Source organism: Choloepus didactylus, chromosome 22 (genome assembly GCF_015220235.1).
Source record: "Choloepus didactylus isolate mChoDid1 chromosome 22, mChoDid1.pri, whole genome shotgun sequence".
Lineage (NCBI taxonomy): Eukaryota > Metazoa > Chordata > Mammalia > Pilosa > Megalonychidae > Choloepus > Choloepus didactylus.
The window spans coordinates 22,090,049-22,112,654 of NC_051328.1; the positions used below are offsets into that span (position 1 = coordinate 22,090,049).

Here is a 22,606-nt window from a genome sequence, read left to right on the forward strand (position 1 = left end):
TTTTGCCGCAGTTGCTCCTGTCGCCGCCGTTCCCTCCGCCGACCCGGCTGCTGCCGGTGAGGTAAAGTGGGGTGAGGCATGGTGTTGGGCTTGTGCCGCTGCCGCCGGGGGAGGAGAGGGGGCCGCTACGGGCTGGCGGGGGCGGTGGGTCAGCTGCTGCTTTGTCTCCTCAGCACCGGTTCCGTCTGCGTTGCCTCAGGGAGGCCGCCCCGGCCCGGCGAGCCGAGCCAATGCTGGATCTGGAGGTGGTGCCAGAACGCTCTCTGGGGAACGAGCAATGGGAATTCACGCTGGGTGAGTGTGGGGTCTTTCCGCAGGGCCTCATTCCCTGGGCCTTGCCTTCCTTCGGGCTGGCCTCTCCTGCCTGTAGTCTCTGCCCTGTATGCCCCTGCGCTCTCGGCTCTTCGCCGCTTTCGTCCCCTCTGCTTTTTAGTCTCCAGGCTCCAGATACCGGTTTGGACCGGCCCGACCCACCAATCATTCGCGCGGCTCGGGCCATTCTCCTTCGCCTTAGGCCTCCGCAGGGCGCTTTCGGCGAGGTGGGATAGTAGTAATAGTAATAATCACAATGGCGGACACGCCCCAAACACTCAGTGCCAGGCCATACGCTCTAGAGCTTAATTGTCTCCTGACCCGCAGTGAGCCCTGAGGGTCGGTACTATTGTTATTCTTATTTTCATTTTACAGACTAAATATCTAGGTGGTTGACGCCCCTCACCAACCTAGTGGTCTGTCTCCCTCTCCTTTTCTGGGCTGTGGGTTTGCTTCTTTTCGGAAAGAGAAACCTAGACTCCGATCCCGTAATCAGGCGGTAGGGATCTGGTGAAAGGAGTTGAAGAGTTTGTATGGGTTGAGGAATTTCTGACTTGTTTCCTCTTTTGAAATGTGGTCGATGTGTAATAGTGTAATCCTAAACCCTATCTGTGAGAGTTAAGTGTTGAACTAAATAGGAGTTGTGGGAAAGTAACATCTTTAGTTTTTAGAAAATGCGTTTTGGTCGATTTGGGGTTTGTTGTCCCAGCCTTCTACCTACATCACTAACTTTATGTGTATGAGTATGTTTGAATTTGGTAACCCAGTGTGTGTTTACTTTGACGATCCAGCACTGGGAAAACAGGAGCAGGTGTTGATGCTGCTTGTCTGAGCAGGCCTGAACTTCTGTCACACCAATGCAGGCTACTTGACTGAGTATGCTACCCCATTGGGCTATAGTTTATATTGGAATTTGGAAGACTTGTGTCTATGGAGACAGTGATGTGATAAATCCGGCAATACAGATTGCTGGTAGGGCCTTGCTGGTGCTGGATGGCTCCATGAACCCAACTTCATGTCTCCTGTAGGGGATCATGGAAGGCTTTCTCCTGTAAGAGCCAGTTTTATAAATAAACTGGCCAACTTCTCTCATAACTCACACCACTCCTGCAAAGTTCTTCCCAAAATTTAAGCTGTTATGACACACTTCATTTTCTTTTGTAGCATCAAGACCTTGGGAAGCTGGCGATATTTTTAGCCTCAGACCCACTCATCACACTGATGCTTTTGGTTTCTAGGCTTCTAGTTAACTTCTTTTCTCCCCTCCTCTTGACATTGTCAGCCCATGCCTGGACCCCACACAGGGCAGGGCCAGAATCACAGTCATAACTTTAAACTTTGCTTAATGGTGTGAATAGGGTGTGATTCTTCTTGTGGTACAAACATTCAGTCACTTGACCAAAAATAGTGACTAGGATATCAGTAGAGACCAGGATTTCCAGAAAACTGGGTGGAAGAACAAGGTTGTTTTGAGGCATAACTCCTACTCTTAAGTGCATTTTTTAGGAATCAAGAGTTTGGGGAGTTCTTTCAAACTATCTAAATAACATCCAAAAGCAGTGGGGGATGCATATAATATAAACTGGTTCCAGAAATAAACTTTGAGGGAAAGTTCACAGAGGGGGCCTGAGTTGTGATGATTCCTTTGTGAGTCTTGAAATCTGCATTTTTAATTGGTGTCTGCCTGAGATCCTGTGGTCATTTAATCTCCCTAGGCTTAAAAGAAAAAACAGTCATTTTCCCTGTTTCTCCAACTCTTCCCTACCCCCAACACATCCAGATCTCATTTATGCCTGTCAAGTAGGGATAGGTCTGGGAAGTGAATCTGTATTTTAGGATTACATTCCTAGGCTACAGAACCAGGCAGTGCTCGCTTGAAGTTACCGCAACTCTCTGAGATGGGTATTGCAATCTCCATTTCCCGGGTGAAGGACAGGCTCAGAAAAGTAGAGAAGAAATACAAATAAATGAGAAGGGATTTTCTGCTTCCTGCTACTCTGCCTTTCTGAAGGTGGGCTCAGCTTTCTAGGTTTCTTATTTGGGGCCTGTGCAAATACAGATGCATCTGGCTCTTGCCATTATCTACCTGGCATCGCAATAGGGAGCTGCATCCAGTTTCTTGGCTGTCTTCCTGGCCTTTGTGTAATGTTGGAAGATTAAGGAGATGCCAGATACACAGGAAAAGGAAAACCGAAGCCAAGCAGAATTTCTGAGAAGAGATTTGACCAGTGGTGAAGTAAAGGCAGTACAAATTTGAAATGTTTTCAGTGAGACTTGTGGAATGTATTAGTGTATAACAATCTGTTGAGGCATGCCTCTGAATTTCTGTTTTTGAAGTTAGTCTTGAAAATGCCCAAAGAAGATAGATTTACAGGGTCACTGGAAAATAGACTTCTCTGGATTTTCCTTGTTTCACAGAGACTGAAGTCTTACTCTGTCAAAGGCAGAATGTGCTTTTGTGGACTCTGCTTACAAACATTGAAAACTGAATGAGAATGGTCCTATGCCCTAAAGAGCTTAGTCTGATGGGAGGGAAGGATTACAGAAATAGTTCATTTTATTATAATGAAGGCGGGGGTTGTATAGGGTGCTATGAAAGGGGAGAGGGGACTTTCACCTGTTCTGGGGGCTCAGGGAAGGCTTCCTCTTAACCAGTGGAAGCCAGTAGCCCCATTCCTGGAACCAGACAGCAAAAGCAGAGCCCTACAAGAAGTCTACTGCTGGGTTTCTCGTCTACACTATCTCCATAGACTTAAGTCTTTCAGTCAAGAAAAAAAAAGATGATGCAGGGAACTGTAAGCAATCTGGTGTTATAACTAGAGCATAATATGCTTGTGGAAAAAGAAAATTGGTTTCCCAGAGCCACAATTCTGTTTGGTAGTATCTGCCTGGGACAGTAACAAAGTGTCTCTGGGAAAAGAGAAGTTAGTGAAGTTTGTCTTGAGCATGGGTTTAAGAAGAACACTTTGAAAACTGGATTTGGAAGAGTGGGGAAGATAGACATTTCTGGCTTGAGTGACTGGACAGATATTGAGGGTGTTGAGACCTACAAAACTGAGGAGAAGCTGGATTGAAGAGAAGATATAGAGGTCATTTTTAATCTGCCAACTTTTATTTGCCTTTATATTGATTTGTACAGAATATAGATTGAGATATGAGTCGGAAAGTGGATGGTTGGTTGAATGAGTGAATGAGGGATGAGCAGAAGAAATATAGCCCCTCATAGAGACTAGGAGAAGTTAGGGGAGACACTGGAGAGAGTGGTATTGGTGGAGACAGATGAGAGTGCTCAGAGGGAGAGGGTGGCCACCAGGGTCCATGGTCCAGGACCTAAAACGATTATTGTGCCAGGTGTGGTGATTGGGTGCTGAAGTACAGCAGTGAGCAAGACAGTCCCTACCCTCAAGAAGTTTGTATCTAACATAAATAAATGGTCTAGGAACCCTCATTAGATAGGGCAGTCAGGGAATTGCAGTGTGGGCCATGACCTACAGCTATGAGGTGAATCTGCCAGCAGAGGCAAGAGCTAGTGCAAAGGCCTGAGGTGGGAAAGAGCTTGATATGCACTAGGAACAAAGAGGACGCATGGTAAACAGTGGAAAGAAAGGTGGGGATGGACAAGGTACAGAAAATTCAGGGCCTTTACATGATGTGACAGTGTTTGGGTTTTATCGCCTGCTATGGGAAGCCATTGTAGTGTTAGAAACAGGCAAATGATGAAATCTGATTTGTAATACGTAACAGTTGTTCAGTTTAGAAGATTGACCATACACTCTACACACTGACAGTTAGGTTAGCTCTATAGAGTGGGGCACTGCTCTTGTATCTCTGTCGTGCTTAAGGTTGGTTCCCCTTAGAGGCCTTTTATGGCCCTCCTTTACCAGCAGTGGTGCGATGGCTGGTTGCGGTGGCTACTTTGGCTCCTCTGAGTGGGTTTCTCCCTGGATGACTCAAAGACCTGAAGATGCCAAGGCCAGGACTTTCATGAGGTTAGGTGGAAAAGAACCTTGAGAAGCTCCCTTTATGGCTGGTGTGTGCCACATGGATCAGAGAAGCCTCTCAGCACCTAACAGCTTATCTGGTTATCTCCACGTGGATGCTGGCCCGGTCCCCCTGAGAAACACAACATAGTTGTTCCTCCATTTGAGAATGGCAAGGCTGAGTGATGAATTCAATTTATTCATATTCTCAGCATGCATTTAAGCCTCTCCTGTGTGCCAGACTCTATGCTATTGAAGGCAGAAAATACCTTGTTTAAACAGGCCAGAAGTACCTGTGCTTCAAAATGTAGAATGGCCCACCAAATGATGTCAGTGTCAGATCATTGTTTAAATGTAGATGGGCCATGCATTTTTCACCTTCTAAGTCTTCATTTTGAAAGCTCTTTTCTGCACATCTCATCTCCGTGATCTGGAGGTAAACTGATCTTGAATGTGAGCCAGGGTGATGTGGTGGTTCTTCTTCCTCCCTTTCTTTCGTCACCCATCCCACAATCCCTCAGCCCCATTGAATAAATGTTCAGTAGCCATTATGTAGCCAGCCCTGTGCAGGGTGCTAGGGATCTAGAGAGTGGTGAATAACATACTGATCTTGCACTCATGAAGGAAGCTTTGAGTTTTTGTTTTCAGGTTATCTGGGACTTGTTTCTCTATATATTTCTTCTTGTTGAAAATATAATGGACTCTGACCCTTCTCCCAGGGGTGTAAATCTCCCTGGCAACGCAGGATATAACTCCCAGGGATGCATCTGCACCCGGCATTGTGGGATTGAGTATATCTTCTTGACCAAAAGGGGGATGCAAAATGAGACAAAATAGTTTCAGTGGCTGAGAGATTTCAAATGGAGTCGAGAGGTCACTCTGGTGGACATTCTTATGCACTATATAGATAACACCTCTTAGGTTGTAATGTATTGGAATAGCTAGAAGTAAATACCTGAAACTATCAAACTCCAACCCAGTAGTCTGGACTCCTGAAGATGACTGTATAACAATGTTGATTACAAGGGGTGACAGTGTGATTGTGAAATTGTGGATCACACTCTCTTTATCTAGTGTATGGATGGATGAGTAAAAAAATGGGGAGAAAAACTAAAAGAAAAATAGGATGGGATGGGGGGTGATTTGGGTGTTCTTTTTTACTTTTATTTTTTTATCCTTATTCTGATTCTTTCTGATGTAAGGAAAATGTTCAGAAATAGATTGTGGTGATAAATGCATAACTATATGATCGTACTGTGAACAGTTGATTGTATACCATGGATGATTGTATGGTATGTGAATATATTTCATTAAAACTGAATTTAATTTAAAACACACACACACACACACACACATATATATATATATATATATATACACGCACACGCACACACACATATATAATGGCCTCTGAAAACAAATTTTTGATGTTCTCTGTGAGTCCCTGGAGTCTTCAAGATGTCATTGGGATTTGCATTTCTTCAGACTGAAGGCCATTTGTAAATCTGTTTATAATGGGCCATGAGTTCTAAAGCCAAATGTTACTATGTTTGTGGGCTGATAAGTAAGGATCCATTGAAATCCTTAATAAAATAAGCTGCTTCTGGTATATGTGATTTTTAAGCTTGGAAAGTTGATGGGCACTTACAAGTCATGTGCCCTAGCAGACCCTCATTTAAGAGGTGAGACAGATGCCAGAGAGGAAGGGACCTGCTCTGCATCACACAGCTAATCCATGGCAGAGTGAGTATCAGACCTTGGTCTCTAGTGTCCTGCAGTCAGTGCTTTTCTCTCTCTTTTCTTTGCTTCCTGCTGACTTTTCTTTCTCCAAGTGCTTTGCCTGCTTGAGATCAATAAGGAAGTCCCTATTTCCAGGAAGCCTTTCTCTGTGTTCACTCCTTCCCCTTAGACAGCCATACCCTTTGTGCTTGCTGCTTAACTTTATTCTAGCTCTTATGACTTGCTGAAATTTTATTTACTTATGTTTTTGCAAACCTAAGTGGCTCCACCCCCAGTTTTACTGTAGGGACAATGCCGAGCACAGTGGTAGGTGTCAGTAAATGGATAGCCCAAGTAACCATGTGGGTGTTCTTGCTTCATTTCAGGAATGCCTCTAGCTCAGGCAGTGGCCATTCTTCAGAAGCACTGTCGCATCATCAAAAATGTCCAGGTTCTCTACAGTGAGCAGGTGAGTGGTGGCTAATTTATTTACAGAAATAGCATCCCTAATCATTGAGTCACTTCCAGAAGTGACACTGGGAAAGGCTGACTGGCGGGGATTGCTGGGTCAGTGTCTTCAAATATGAGAATCTCCAACACTAGTCAACTACCAAGCACATCTTTGATTGTGAAACTTTGGATCTTGATAATCTAATGCTGCCAGGTTTGGAAGAGCAGTAATAACCAAGCCTGGTTTTTGTTTGTGTTTTGCTCTTAGACAGTGGGAAGTCACTCAGAGCCTTTCTCTGCTCTTCTAGGATTCTTATCTTCCACTTTTGTGTTTAAAATTGCCTTTTTTGCTTTGTTAATTGCTTTGGTTTGTGTTCAGTATTGTTACACTACAGATCTCTAGCAGAATATCCCAGACTTGAATGAAGTGCAGATATAGTTCACACCTTTAGTAAGAATGGTGTAATCCTTAGAAATTGCAAGATATTTGTTCCCAGTTAATAGTCAAATTATTTTACTCTTTTTTTTTCCTCTGATTTATGGTGGTCAGTTGTGCCAGGGATTAACTCCCCATGGTATATTTGTAGGCCTTTAAAAATAGGGTTCTTGTCTCTGAAAGAGCAATTTCCCCTCCACTGAATTTGCTGAAATCTGCAGTTCTTCTATAACACGAACCATGTGCTGCCATGTGGAGCAGCCTTTGTGGTGTCCTATGTGTCACTAGTATAAGGAATAGTTTTGAGTTTGCACAGGCTATATATATGTTCTTTTCTTTTCCGAGACTCTTTGAGTACTGATTTGATGATTTCAATTCCATTTGTTCCAATTAGTTGAAAATTCTTAAGCAAATGACAGCTTCTTTTTGACATGAAGAACATTGTGGATTATGGTGGGTGAGATAACTGAAACTTCCCAGTTCAGCTTAGAGCAGGGTCAGGTGATCTATACCTAGAGATTACATTTTACAGTACTGGACTCCTATGGAAGCCTAGTGAGTTCCCATGTAAGGGGTCCCTTTGCTTTTCTCCATACAAGTGCTTGGGTGTTCATGTGGTGCTGTCACAGAACAGGGGACTTGAAGGAGTGGGCAGGCATTCCTTGAACCATACTGCCAAAGTGGTTTCTCTAATCTGACTTTCATTGTTAGGTCATAAGGGAATTAACCTCATGACAGGTAGCAGCCATCAAAACAGGGAAAATGGGATCATCTAAGCAACTGGAACCAGTTGGAAGATGTGGATTTTTGAGTCCAGAGCTTACTTCAGATCCCTGCTCTTCCCATTACTTAGTCATGTAACTTGAGGCAAACTAATAACCAGTCTGAATGTCTAAAGTTTTAGAAATATCTTGTTTCTAGGCAAATCGATTAGCAGCAGACATCTTTTCTGAATTTTTTCATGTGGAAGTTAGCATAGTGCTTGGTTACTGGAAGAGTCTGCCTAAATGCCACATAGGCCGTGTTTATTTTTGTCCTGGAGATATAAAGTACTAATAAAATATGCAGATGATTTGTTTTGCTTTTGAAAGTTGCTTAGTTTTGTCCTGAGTTGTAATTTTGCCATGAAAAAAATGAATCAGATCTTGGAACAGTAGAGGAAAATCCAGATCCTCCAGCATTCCTCCTCCAAGCAAGAAGGAAACTAAAACATTACTTCATCCTGCTTAGCTCCATGGAATGGCCCTCTCACAAGGGTTCTGGGTTGAGAATATGTTACCTAAGTTCAGGGTTCATTGTTTCATTATCTCGTTGGAGACCTAATGATTTTAGACATTCATACACACCTACCAGGAAATTACAGGATTCTTTCTTGAAATATATGCCAGGCGAGATGGTGTCACCTAGGCCTGCTACCTTGTGAAAATCCAAGGAGGTGGAGGGGAGTGAACGGTGTGAGTTAATTTCAGAAGGCTCTTTGGAGAGAATTTCTCCAGTAAGGTCCACACCAGCAGTGGCACCTGAGTCCACTTCCTGACCTTCCAGTCCATATATCTGTCTCTGACAGCTACACTTCTAAACCTTTGAGCAACTATGTGCCAGTCTTTAAGAAGGAATGGGGTTTTGAATGATGATACTGTCCTCCTGAGCAATCTGCTAGGGCTGTAGAATCTTCAGATATTGCGTCTGTGAATCAGTTGCATTGGACCAGAAACAGGCGGGTCAGACAGACACATGAGGAAACTAATGCTGAGTATCAGGTGCTCACCTACTGTCTCCATACTCTTAACAACTCTGGGGTGAAGAGATGGTGGTATTCTCATGAAGAAACCAGAGCACAGAGAAGCTTTGAGTCACCTAAGGTCACCAGCTCACTGGTGCTTAAAGCCAGCACTGTCTACTGCTCTATGCTGCTAACCTCCTCCTCCCAGGACTCAGATGGGGCAAAAGTAGAAATGTGACTCCTTAGATCTCAGACTTAGGCTTTCAGAAAGAAGTACATTTGAAATGGGACCAGGGGTCGAGGGTAGAAATAGTGGTACCTCATCAGATTGCAAGGGACTTCTTTGTCCTGGGATTTGGCCAAAAAAAGTCAAAGAAGAAAATGCATTCCCTGTGGATGGTACAAAGAGCCTGGGTATGAATGGACATAGGTTCAGCTGACGTATAGTCAACAGTATCTCCTGGGTTTGAATCCTGGGCTAGGCCTTTTCATATGACCTGTATTCCTCACCGAATGTTCTGTAGCTTTGACAGCAGTAAACTGATGCTTCAGGTGTGGACCTCAAAAGGAAATGACCTTTTTATCCACATAATTTTGGCTCTTTCCCCCAGGTATTGTTACTCAAAGCCTGGAAGGGAGAGGCTCTTATCAGCCAATATTAAGAAACACAAGTTGCAGCTAGAAGTAGAGGACACTGTGCATGCATAGCAACAGTATTTTTCTGCCTTTCAAACCTTGTTAGTTGGGGGAGAGAGAGGACTCCTGCACATAGGTCTTTCCTGCCCCTTTTAAGGCTTTCAGTAGGTACTGGTGAATAAATTAGTTGTTCAGGATGTGTTTTATTTTTGTTTTGCAGTCTCCTCTAAGCCATGACCTCATTCTTAACCTGACTCAGGATGGGATCAAACTACTGTTTGATGCTTTCAATCAGAGACTTAAGGTAACTATAAATGACAACTAGTTTCATGTCAGGCTGAGCCAGTCTTTCTGGAACCAGTTAAAATGTACTCTTGTGAGATGTTTCAGAAACTCTTAAGTGGGCATGGACTTCTTTGGTTCAGAGACCACCCACAACTCAAGGGGTCAAAGCTGTGCCTGTTCTCCTAAAATGGGGGAACCTTATCGAGGTGGGAGTGGGCTGGGGTGGTTGGAAGGAGTCTGGGAAGGACTGCCATCCCAAACTCCAGAGATGGAAGGAAAGAATGTTGAGGATTTGGGGCAGGGGACTTTTGGGTTGAATAGAAAAACAAGAGAGGGGTTAAGTATTTGGTATAGCTTACTCTGAGTCTTTGTTTAAAAGGGTACTACAGAATAGGACTAAATATTTTTAGTCTGGTTTATGTGTTTTGTTTTGTTTTACTTTGGTCTTGTACCAAACAGTATGACCTGGAAAATAGAAGGGGAAACTATACTCCTTAAAATACTGGGGTTTGAGGGTTAATACCACTGGCAGTAATTTGAGGACATATAAACAAATAACTTGCTGATATGTATGGTTGTCTTAATTGGCGTTCAAGTACAATTTGTTAATACCTGTTTTCAGTCCAGGATGTTTTTAATACGCCCTATATTTACAAATGCCTGGGCTTCACGGGTTAGTCACCTGACTGTCAGACACATGCCTCAGAGTCAGGAGGTTGGACATGAGCTCTGGGCAGTAGTGTGCCAGAGCTGTTGCCCTAGTTAGGTTATGGAGCAGCCTTTCCAAAAGACTTGGGTACTACCTAGTTTTTATCATCCTATCACAAGTCACCTGCTGAAGAGAGAGGACAACATGGAAAACATGGAAGGAGAATCTTAATATGATATGAGATGAGATGATTTTTCGGAAATAGAGTTGGATGTAAACATTCTTAGCCTCACAACTCCCTTCCCTCTCCTTCTGGGTTCAGTCATTCTGTCTCTACTGGCCAGAAATTCCACGCTAGAAAAGAATAGAAAGTGGTCTTCAGTGTGGTTTAATCACAGATTGGGGGGAAATTAATTTGATAACATGGAAGCATCTTTTCACAAATTGGCATTTGCCTTTGGAGTGATAAATCCACTTTAGAAAACATAACTAAAAAGATTTGTTGACAAATGTTTTTATTTTGTGGTAATGAAAGGCTAAATGGTAAACAAAAGGAGATGGCTAGGCAGCCCATAGAATCACAAAGTGATGAAGGCGATAGCAAATGTTTAGTGAGCACTTAGTACATGGCTGACTGCTTCACATGCACTTTCTAATTGAATCCTATCAGCCTATTTATCAGTGAGGCATTTGAGGGAGGGAGGGAGGATAAGTTGTCTGCCTGACACCACATTTTAAATGAGAAAAACTTAAGAAAATGGTGTGAGCACATTGTGTAGAAATGCGAGGAATGGGAAGTACGTTTGGATGGGCACAGAAGTAAAACAGAACCTGATAATTCTTTTATCCCTTTTGTGGGTCGCCTATAAAGGAGTGCAGGAGAGCCTGGGGCCTTAACTGAGCCCCTGGAGACTGTAAGGAAGTGATTCCCCAGGTGTCCTTGGTTGGCACCAGGCCCAGCCTGACCCATTTGCCTGCCCCTCGCATCCAAGGGCCTTAGAATGCACATCTTCCTGATGCGGTCTCCTGCAGTAGTTCCCCCTCCCCTCACATCCAGTCTGAGAGAGAGTCCTGTGTAATGAAGCCTCAAGGTCAAAACCTTTACAGCCACCTATCTTTTCCTTCTTTATCTTAGCCAATGTCACATCTCCTGTCCCTGTGGCCCAGCAAGTTCCATGGGTCAAAAATCTGCTTTTTGATTCTTCTGGTGACGTAAAGGACTCCAAGATGATCAGCACTCTGGGTCCCTTGCCACAGTGTCACCCTAGCCCTGTGATTTGCTCTGGTCTGCTCTTCTCCCCTTGGGTAGGCAGGGTTGAGGCACCTAAGAATTAGGCAGGGCTGTTGGCAAGCGGGTAAAAGTGACATAGGAAGAATATCCTAGAGCCCACCCCCACAGGTGAGTGGTGGGAAGCCTTTGGGGGTCCTTAGGTCAGCTGTAGGGGTAGTTTTCAAGGAAGCAGAGTGCCTGCGCCTGCTGCAAACAGAACTTGCCGCTGAGATTGAGGGTCTCTGCCTGCACTATAGGCCACAGAGAACTGGGCCACTGGTCTGGTGGGCTCCCTAACATGCCCACATTTTCTGAGGGAGACACTGGCTGGTTTCTGAGTCACAGCTATTCCCCTGCCTTTCCGTGCACAGCCGTTCATATTGCCCTTAGCTAGCTTCATATACATCACCTCACATGTGTTGAGTGCCTCCGCTGTGCAATCTAATGAGTCAGACCCCTACGGGCTTAACTTAGTGGGGCTAGTGAGCAGCATACACAAATAGTGGAGGAAAGAATTGATTGAAGTTCTGTGGCAGCCGAGTAGAGGGAGCAATCCTTTCCAGCAGGTAGGATCAGAAGAATAGCTGCATAATATTCAAGAGGTGTCCAACTAGTAGGTAAGTGTTATGGTCTCTTAAAGTTAGAGCTGGGAACTGTGGCCAAGAATGACCTGCCTGTTATGTCCTGGTTTCCATGGCAATGCCAGATGTTCCTACCGTCATGTGCCTCACAGCCTTTTCTAGGATTGGGCCCAGACTGGTGGGGCTAGCAGGACAGACATTGAGCCAGCCTTGCTTGTGCCTCCTCAAGTGTGGGCCAGTCTTCCCAGCTGGAGGATGGTAGATGGTACCCCAGGCCCCAGCCAGCCATGCTGCTGGCTGCTAAGTCCTTTACACCATTGGCATGGAAGACTTTGACATGCACATTACTTGACATCACTAATGGCTAGTGTACAATGCCTTTTCCTTTGTCTGTGCCCTCAGTTGTTGGCATTTCATCGGCAGCTGAACCAACTTAAGAGCAAACTTCACAAGGATCCTGAGAAAGTCTTTGGATTTAGCCAGATGCCCTTCATTGGGGACATAACTGAATACTGTTAAACTTGTCCTAAGCTAATGTAATGTGGCATGGCTTGATTTAGGTTTTTATAATGCAGCAGGATATGGGAAGGAAGGAAGAAGGCTTAGTGTCCAAGGCAAATCCTTAACAAGCTGGACAAATTTGTTTTTGTGGAGGATCATTGTCCTATAAGGGTGGCAGGTACATCTTCCTCAGTGTCCCAGTGATGGTTCAGATATAAGGTCCTTGACCTAGAGCATCCATGGACATCTGTTGAGCTGTCCACTAGAAGGGGATTATGGTGTGTGTATGGTGTTCTAGTTTGCTAATGCTGCTGGAATGCAAAACACCAGAAATGGATTGGCTTTATAAAAGGGGGTTTATTTGGTTGCTCAGTTACAGTCTTAAGGCCATAAAGTGTCCAAGGTAACACATCAGCAATCGGGTACCTTCACTGGAGGATGGCCAATGGCATCCAGAAAACCTCTGTTAGTTCAGAAAGCACGTGGCTGGCGTCTGCTCCTAAGTTCTGGTTTCAAAATGGCTTTCTCCCAGGACGTTCCTCTCTAGACTGCAGTTCCTCAAAAATGTCACTCTTAGTTGCACTTGGGGTATTTGTCCTCTGTTAGCTTCTCCAGAGCAAGAGTCTGCTTTCAAAGGCCGTCTTCAAACTGTCTCTGTAAGCTGAAGCTCCTTTCTTAGTTCCAGTGCGTTCTTCAAAGTGTCCCTCTTGGCTGTAGCAAGCTCCCTCCTTCTGTCTGATCTTACATAGTGCTCTAGTAATTTAATTCAGACCCACCCTGAATGGGTGGTCCTACACCTCCGTGGAAATTATCCAATCATAGTCATCACCCACAGTTGGGTGGGACACATCTCCATGGAAACACTCAAAGAATTACAGTTAACACTGATAGGTCTGCCCACACAAGATTACATCAAAGATAATGGCGTTTTGGGGGACATAATACATTCAAACTGGCACATATAGTGTGTATTTTTCCCCCAATTTAAAAATGAAAATAAAAGGTTTAATATATGGCGTTTCAGGAGAATTTCAGCTATTGATAGTTTTTTGTTTTTTAATATTTTTTTCTATAAATTGTCTTTTGTGTGTATGTGTTTAACTTTTGAGTTTGAAATAATTTCTAACTTACAGGAAAGTTATAAAATAATACAGAAACAATACAAAGAATGTCAGTGTACACCTCTCACCTATAAATGTTTTTAATTAGTCTTTTTCGTTTTGTCACCTTAGCAACTTCAAAGCATTAACAACTCTTAAGCATTTTATTTATTTATTTTTTAGGTGATTGAAGTATATGACTTGACTAAAGTAAAATTAAAATACTGGTAAGTTTTCTCCCCCACTGGTATATGATACACTTGGTACAGATGGGTTTTATCTGCTGCTACCTTCATTAAATTAGTTATGGATTTCCATCTGCAGTGTTCCAAGGATTATAGTCATGATTTCTTGAGGCAACTTGCAAGCCTGCTCAGTTTCCTGGGGAAGAGCAGTAAACCTCCCTAAGAACATATTGTGTGTTAAACCCTTCACAAATATGTCATTTTATTTAGTCCTCATGGCAAAGCAGAACCTAAGCTCAGGGGTTATGTGGCTGTCCTGTGGGTCATAGCTGCTCTCCCCTACACAGTGTCTGTTTTCATGGCCCCTCTTTTCATATTTTTATAAGCAACAGAGGTGGGACACACCAGATAGGTCTGACTCCAAACCCTATGCCTAAGAGACCACCATTTGGGGCCCAGATCTACTTTTTAGACCAAAGGTGGGGATGGCCTGTACGATCCACAAGTATTTGGACCCCTATTATGGCAAGGTGCTATGCTGGCATCTGGAATATCCCTTCCAGTAATCCTCTTTCGCAGACTTCCCCTTCCCTTTAAAGGCCCAACTCCTGGGGGAGGCTCAAGTAGCATTTGCTGATGGAAGAATGGATGAGCATTGGCCCCTGAAGATTCTAGTTGTCTTCCAGTCTTATGACCATGGGCAAGTGACTTAACCTCTTTAAGCTTATTTTCTCGTCAGAGAAATGAGGTCAGTAGTGTGGCTGCTGGGTTGTTAGGATGACATGAGATAATGCCGGTAAAAGGCATAGCACAGTGCCTGGTTAAAAAAAAAAGTAGCATCCCATAAATGATACTATTAATTTTTAAAAATGATTCTTAACTTTTAAGCTTTCTTAAAATCCTAAGTTCCTTATCTTCATGTTCATCATCTGAAATCATGCCCCTCTTTGCTCCTAAGCCCAACCTTAGTTTTTTTGTCCTTTGTGTGGGATCCACCCACCCACTCAGTCTAAGCACTAGGTTTTCTACCTGTTAAGGAAACAAGCTGCCTCACTTGGGTATACTCTTCTTTTAAGATTTCCAATCCTTTTCTAAGCAAGTTCCTTTTCAAGCCAAGCTACTAATATGCATCCTGGGAAACATACCAGTTGTGTCTATTCTTTGTCCAGGATTGAGTGCCATACTAAGCTTGTGAATGCCATGGAGCCAAGACCAGATTTTCTTTCCTTCTGAACTATGCCTGGTGTCCACAAATGGCTTGGGATGCCCCAGATGATAACTGTATAACAGTAGCCTCACAGAATTGACCTTGTTCTGACCTTATAAATTCTCTCTTATTTAAAAGTTCTTTAATTAACTTTTTATTTTGAAATGTATAGATTCACCTGCCTGTGTTTTAAGAATAACTCTTCCAGCTACCATCACCTAATATCTGTAGGTCTATCATTTGAAGCTTGGTATTAAAAAGTATTTTTGTTTTTCAGTGGAGTGCATTTTAACTCTCAGGCCATAGCTCCCACCATTGAGCAGATTGACCAGTCTTTCGGCGCAACCCATCCTGGAGGTAAGCCAAGTCCATCTGATTCCTGTGGTCAACAGTGGCAGCCCATAGCAATAAACCTGGCAAGTGACAGCATCATATCTCCAAACCCTGAATCCGGGCAGTTTGGGACTTGGTACTTAGGTGTGAAGAAAAGCTCCTCCTTGTTTTCAGCTTAGTAGGTCAGCTCAGAAAGGAGACACAAGGAGGAAGGTAATGCCAGTCATTACTCTCTGCTGGGCTGGTTTATGTTAGCAGCTTCAGGTACCATTCAACCATGTCTTTTTTTCTTTCCACCATACCATCCACAGTGTACAACTCCGCTGAGCAGCTCTTCCATCTCAACTTCAGAGGACTGTCTTTCTCTTTTCAGTTAGACTCATGGACTGAGGCTCCTAAGTACGAGGTTAGCCCTTCCCCTCCCCTGGTATATGCTGGCCAGTGCCCAGGTGGTATGGGTCAGCGGGCCATGCCATGGTGGGAGGCTGGATAGATATCCTTTCTTTGGTTTCCTTGTTTTCGAGGTCTTCACAAGCCACAGGGGTGGGTTGGGCAGGTTGACAGAATAACAAGGCCCAGGCTAGCATTCCCAGTATGGGGACACTTACCACTGTCAGGCTCACCTTTCCCATTACGTCAGAGATAAATCCAGCCATGCCTTGCTTTAAATCTCATAGTTGCTGTGGTTTTCTCAATGGCCTAGAATTTGAGAGATTTCCTCCTTTGGATTTTCAGCTATCTGTTGCTCTTGGCAAAAAGTTTCATTCATTCTTAGGCGACAGTATCCTCACTCAAGCTTATGAAAAATGATGCCTTTTATAAAACTAGTAGAAATGAAGATGAGTTCGCATAGTTGGGATGAGTTTGTTGCCCTGGGGCTTTGCCTGGCTAGGGGTGGCCAAAGCCTGAGTCATTAGTAGGACTCTTGTCCTGTGTTTGCAGCCCAATTTTGCCCATGGCCTAGCTTCTCTCCAGATACCCCACGGAGCAACTGTGAAACGAATGTATATCTACAGTGGAAACAGCCTACAGGATACCAAGTAAGAGGGAGTAGTTCATGAGCTTCATACTGAGGCTTGGGCTCCCTGGAAGGGGAGGGCAAATCCTCTGCTCATTTTGTGCTTGCCCCCAGGGCTCCAGTGATGCCCCTGAGCTGTTTCCTGGGCAATGTGTATGCTGAGAGTGTAGATGTTCTTCGAGATGGAACTGGACCCTCAGGTTTACGACTTCGTCTGCTTGCTGCAGGTCGGTTACTAGCTTTGACATGGGGGATTTCCCATTACGTCCATGTTGAGAAATTCCAAAATCCTACATGCTTTGGGGTAGTTAGTGGGAGGCAGATGATGCAGATGCATATGATTAAAGTTTTCATTTAAATTTGTGAAGGGTGAAGACATAGTTTTAGCATTAGCAAATCTTAATATACAACAATACCACTTCCCTCAGCAAGTAGACAAATCTTCTGTATGTTGTGTGCTTGTGTAGCTTTGCAGTGGTTCCCAGGTTATTTCCTGTAGATGTATCCTGTGGCCTGCAGTGTTGTCTCTTCTTCCCTTTTCCGTATTTGCAGCCACCTTCTCAAAGGTGGGTTGAGGGGCTTGTTGAATTGTGATTTGGCCACACCCTGCTGAGAATCCTGCTGACCATGAACAAGAAAGAGTTGCTATGGATCCATGCCTCGTTTTGTGACTTTCTCCTGCCTGGTCAGTCTCAACTAGTTTGCACCTTGGATCAAGCTTAACAGGGCAGGGGTTTCTGATATGGAGTTTTCCTCCATAAAGACAGTCTCAAAACCTACAGAAGGGCCATGTTTTCATGGAGCTTATAGTCTACCTCCAAAGTTTGTTAAATTGGGGTCTTGCATTAATCTCTTGGGCAATGATTCTTAACTGTTAAGAATCTGGTGTATAGAAACTATGAACATACTCTCCTGAAGAATTAGTGCGTAACTTCTAGGTTAGAAATTCTTTCAAATGTAGTTTCTAGCCAAGGTGAAACACCAGCTGCTTGAAAGCGGTATGCACTTGAGCTATGACTTTGAGGCGAAATGATTTAGTGTCTGTCTTCTCAGGAGGACTGCTGCTTAAACTAGGCACCTTTGTTTCCAGGATATGTAGGATTGGCACAGTTAGTCATCACAGGTGACAGCAGGAGGAGCCTGTTGAGAGTGAGCACCTTGGCCAGTTCCAGCCCAGAGAGCATACTCATTACACCTCTCACTACTCACACTGTCAGTGGGGAAAAAAAATATTGTTTCTGTTCAGTCACAACCTCAAGAGGCCACTGGAGACTTTAGACCCACAGCTCAGCTTGACAGGACTTTTGGTGAGGTCTGTAGGTCACCTGGCCTTTCCTTCACTGCAGGATTTATGAACAGAAGATTAATGAGAACCATGCTTTTCTCAGAACTGAATTAATTTAAACACAACCTTTATTTGCCTCTCAGTATGTATGTTTTGAGACTAGAGATAAGGCCCTCTTGCCTTTTTTTTTTAAATTCAGTTTTATTGAGATATATTCACATACCATACAATCATCCATGGTGTACAAATCAACTGTTCACAGTACCATCACATAGTTGTGCATTCATCACCCCAATCTATTTTTGAACATTTCCTTATACCAGAAAGAATCAGAATCAGAATAAAACATAAGAATAAAAAAGAACGCCCAAATCATCCCCCCATCTTACCCTATTTTTCATTTAGTTTTTGTCCCCATTTTTCTACTCATCCATTCATACACTGGATAAAGGAAGTACGATCCACAAGGTTTTCACAATCACACTGTCACCCCTTATAATTTACATTGTTATACAATTGTCTTCAAGAGTCAAGGCTACTGGGTTGGAGTTTGGTAGTTTCAGGTGTTTACTTCTATATTCCAATACATTAAAACCTAAAAAGTGTTATCTATATAGTGCGGGACCTCTTGACTCCATTTGAAATCTCTCAGCCACTGAAGCTTTATTTTGTTTCATTTCACATCCTCCTTTTGATCAAGATGTTCTCAATCCCACAATGCTGGGTCCAGATTCATCCCTGGCTTGCCTGTGTTGCCAGGGAGATTTACACCCCTGGGAGTCAGGTCCCACATCGGGAGTGGGGGTGGGATGGGGCAGTGAGAGCACCTGCCAAAGTGGTTTAGTTAGAGAGAGAGGCCTTTTTGGTTTAGCTGGAGAACCTAGAACCTTGTTAGTTCAGATTTTGGATCCCTGGCTTTTTTTACAGGAAGGAGCTTTGACAAGTGTAAAGCCCTGTGCAAAGTTAAGGTGATGTCAGTAGTTATTATTGTACCAGGAATTCTAGTCCTTCTCCGATTCCTGGTTTCTCTCTTTTGAGTGGGTTAAAAGGCTCTACTGGGTGTTTGCGTAGAAGTGGGGAGTGAGTTAATGGGTGCATCACTCTTTTTGGCCCTTTACAGAGTGGTCTTGTAGGTTCAGTCTCCATCTGGTTGGGGGCTACCATTAAGGAAGTATCTCTTAATATAAATCCTTGTGTCTTGTCAGGATAATAATAGCACCTCATTACACTTCCACAGTACCATAGTTGCTGATTTTTTTTTTCGAGTCTTGAGCCCTGGTGACTTGGTGTATCTGCTTGTATGCAGCCTTGTCCTTCAGCCAGTAGCCTCGCTGGGGCCCACAAGGCCCTGAGCTGCAGGGTCTCAGGACCTGGCCAGGAACCTGATTATCCTCCCCTGTTCTCTGCAGGTTGTGGACCTGGCTTATTAGCAGATGCCAAGATGCGGGTATTTGAACGTTCGGTGTATTTTGGCGATTCTTGCCAAGGTGTTCTTAGCATGCTTGGCTCTCCACACAAGGTCTTCTATAAATCAGAAGACAAGGTAGGGGAGATGTGATTATAGAATGACTAATTAGTCTCTTGAATGACTAGGTAGTCTCTTCATTTATTATTTTTTAATCCATTCTTATTTAATATCGAGTAAATATAAAACATTTGCTATTTTCCCGTAGAATCTGTTCTACTTAAAGCTGATGGAGAAGTAAACTGGAAACACTTTTCTGACCCGTTGTTCAAGTTATCCTGCCTTTGTCCCTGCCCACGGGGTCTGCCTTTCCTTGGAGAGCAGGGTCCAGTCTATAGTCTGCCAGAGCTGGACCCCTGCTCCTGGATTGGTCAGAATCAATAGCTGCAACTCCCTACACTCTTGCTCACTCAATAGCCTAATCATATACAGGCATACCTTGTTTTATTGCACTTCGCTTTATTGCGTTTTGCAGATACTGCATTTTTTACAAATTGAAGTTTTGTTGAATGGCAACCCTGCATCAAGCAAATCTATTGGCACCATTTTTCCAATAACATGTGCTCACTTTGGGTCTCTGTGTCCCATTTTAATTAAGGTATGTACATTTTTTTTAGACATAATGCTGTTGCACACTTAATAGATCATAGTATAGTGTATAGATAACTTTTATATGCACTGGGAAACCAAAAATTTGTGACTCGCTTTATTGCGATATTCACTTTTTGCAGTGGTCTGGAACCAAGCCCGCAATATCTCCGAGGTATGCCTGTACAAGAAATGTAATTTGTAGACTTTCCTTAATCTAATTGTATTAAGGAGTTGAGTTTTAATCCATTTATATTTTTTCCCAACAGATGAAAATTCATTCTCCTTCCCCTCATAAGCAAGTTCCATCCAAGTGCAATGACTACTTTTTTAACTACTTCACTCTTGGGGTGGTAAGTTGTGATTCCTTAGAAAAACATTCCATTTCTGTAGGTATGGGCATATATCAGGGTGAACAATACACCTTTGCACACCTGTGTGTACCATGCAGCCAGGCATTGGGAAACTTAGCCCCAGCTAGCTTTGCCCAGTGTTGTCTTGCATAGCCTCTAGTATGCTAAAGTAGACATTTCCTGCAACCAGGATGGCTGAGAAACACAGGGTTTCTGGTGCGCTTGACTTCTTTTCTGAGGAAAACATGCTCCATGGATGGAGACTCTGGAAATCATCAGATTAAGATGTGTTAGAAACAGCCCATTTGTAGAGCATAGGACCTTCTAGAGTCACAAAATGGGGATACTAAAAAGGCTCAGAGACTGTGGGAATGTCCTCAGTTTTGTTCAGGAGTCAACCCAGAGGCATTGCTGCAGTCCAAAGCTCTGGTCCTAGGTGCCAGAAGGAGCTGACATGACAGCCCAGATGATGGATAAGATGCATGTGTGAGACATGACTGTGTATACACTGCACCAGCAAGATACATTTCAGAGGGCAGGGCTTGCCTGGAAGTGACTCTTCCCATCTTTGAGCCTTCTGGAGTCCTGAAGCAAAGTACTCTGAATCTTGAAGGGTGGATTCCAGAGAAGCAGAAAGGAAAGGCAAGGTCTGTTGATGTGGGAAAGACCAAGCAGGAGCCAGATGATATTTCTAGGAGTATTGGAGGAGCTGTAGTGGAATCATATACTCTTGAGGGTCAGATGGTGACAAGAGAGAATGGCACTGTTGAGAGCTAGACCTGTGAGTTTGACAGCCAGTGACATTACATAGCAGGAAGGATAGAGAGAAGGGGTCAGCCTTAATAGGACATAGTGTGGCTGTTGGTCCAGGTTGAGTCAGAGGTAACTCTCGGGTCGTAGACCTGAGCAGCCAGCAGGATGGAAACCTAGGAAGGTTGTGAGGTATAAGTGGAAGTTTTCAGTAGGCAGCATCAAATCATGATCTGAGTCCTGACTATGGGTCAGATTGGAACGTCAGTCCCAGAGGTTGACCACTCCCACAGAGAGGGTATAATAGAAGCCAAGAGGCTTTGGCAGGTCATGGCATTCAGAGTAGCAAGGTACCTTGAGTCCCTTAAGAGTCAAGTGACCCTTGTATTTCTTGGGTAGCCTTTAAGTCAAAATCCATGCTCAGTTGGCCTGTTTTTGGCAGGTGTATGTTGGTGGGGAAGATCTCCCTGACATGTTGTAGTCACCAAGCAGAGGGAGCTGTGGTCCCCCATGCCTGTCGGTCTTAGTGGTAAAAGTTTGGGTTGGGAGACATTTATGTGGCAGGGTCCCCTCACTGAAGATACCCACTAAAGGCTGCTTGGCCTCAGCTGTCCCCTTGACTATTCTTCAGGAGTAGTGTTTGCCTTCAGGTGTCCTGTTGTAGAGTGAGAGTTCCCAAGTTGGACATGCCCTTGGAAAGGCTCCTGCTCTGCCTCAGTAACGTCACCTACTTGAGTACCCTTGTTTTCTATCCCAGGACATCCTCTTTGATGCAAATACACACAAAGTGAAGAAGTTTGTCCTACATACCAATTACCCTGGGCATTATAATTTTAACATGTGAGTATACCTATACCCATACTTGCCCTTTGGAGAAGTGAGCTGTGGGCTGGAAAACCCCAGGTAAGAAAGCTTGTGGCTTTTGGGTGTCCAGTAAATGTATTTATGCTTAATTCTTGCTGTGTAATTCACTAAGTGCTTGCTGTGTTCCTGGCCAAATGCCTTAACATCTCTCTATCTGTACCAATTTTATAAGTGGGAAATAGATTCAGAAAGCTTGGTGTCTAGTCCAAGGTGATAGGGTCATCCGATCTCAGGGCCATGCTCTTTTCTATGTGACTTTGTGCCTAAATCTGGCCTTCCCCAGTGAATGCTGTGTCAGGGGCCCAGAGCCAGGGCTTTGGGCAGGTGTGTTTGATTCTTTTTTTACTCTGGGGTGGGAGATTGGAGTGCAGGAGCCTCAGCCTTTACCCCATCTTCCTTCTGTCTCTAGTTATCACCGCTGTGAGTTCAAGATCCCACTGGCCATAAAAAAAGGTGAGTAGTGAATGTCCTCAAGTGGGGTTTTGGAGTCAGTTTCCTACTATAGGAAGGGCGAAGGATCCAAGCAGAGAAGATTCGGTTTGAGGAGCCTTTGCTCACCTGCTTCTGCCCATAGCTTCACTCCTGTGGGTTGGATTCCTTGTTCTGGGGGCAGCTTTGTTCTTGGTCTGTAGTCTCCTGGAGGCCCTCAGAGTCTTTCCCTCTCACTGTGGCATTGCTAACCTCTGGAGAGAGAGTTCTGTCTGCAGATCCAGGTGCTCCCAGCTCATCCTTGATGCCTGCCAGCCTTGGAACTGCTGCTCACTGCCAGGTGGTATGGCTCTTGGCTTACTGATCTGCCCCCCACCCCCACCCCCACCCCCGCCTTCCACACTGGAGCTCCAGAACGGCCTGTCTGTCTATCCACATACTCCAACCCCAGTGCAAAGGGTGGCCAAGTCTGGATTCTGCCTAGGGC

At 44.1% G+C, this 22,606-nt stretch overlaps 1 protein-coding gene across 2 annotated transcripts in view; it reads left to right on the forward strand.

Moving 5' to 3' along the window:
- Positions 1-22,606, forward strand: part of C22H16orf70 (chromosome 22 C16orf70 homolog) — a 25,759-nt gene continuing 3,153 nt past the window's right edge. For both annotated transcript variants that reach the window (XM_037816126.1, XM_037816127.1), the window contains exons 1-13: positions 1-61; positions 174-294; positions 6,398-6,480; positions 9,477-9,560; positions 13,826-13,869; positions 15,312-15,391; positions 15,679-15,773; positions 16,310-16,407; positions 16,500-16,612; positions 19,080-19,213; positions 19,993-20,076; positions 21,584-21,666; positions 22,100-22,143. In XM_037816126.1, the coding sequence (XP_037672054.1) occupies positions 231-294; positions 6,398-6,480; positions 9,477-9,560; positions 13,826-13,869; positions 15,312-15,391; positions 15,679-15,773; positions 16,310-16,407; positions 16,500-16,612; positions 19,080-19,213; positions 19,993-20,076; positions 21,584-21,666; positions 22,100-22,143 (1,006 nt within the window). In that variant the 5' untranslated portion in view covers positions 1-61; positions 174-230. The remainder of the gene's footprint in view (positions 62-173; positions 295-6,397; positions 6,481-9,476; positions 9,561-13,825; positions 13,870-15,311; positions 15,392-15,678; positions 15,774-16,309; positions 16,408-16,499; positions 16,613-19,079; positions 19,214-19,992; positions 20,077-21,583; positions 21,667-22,099; positions 22,144-22,606) is intronic.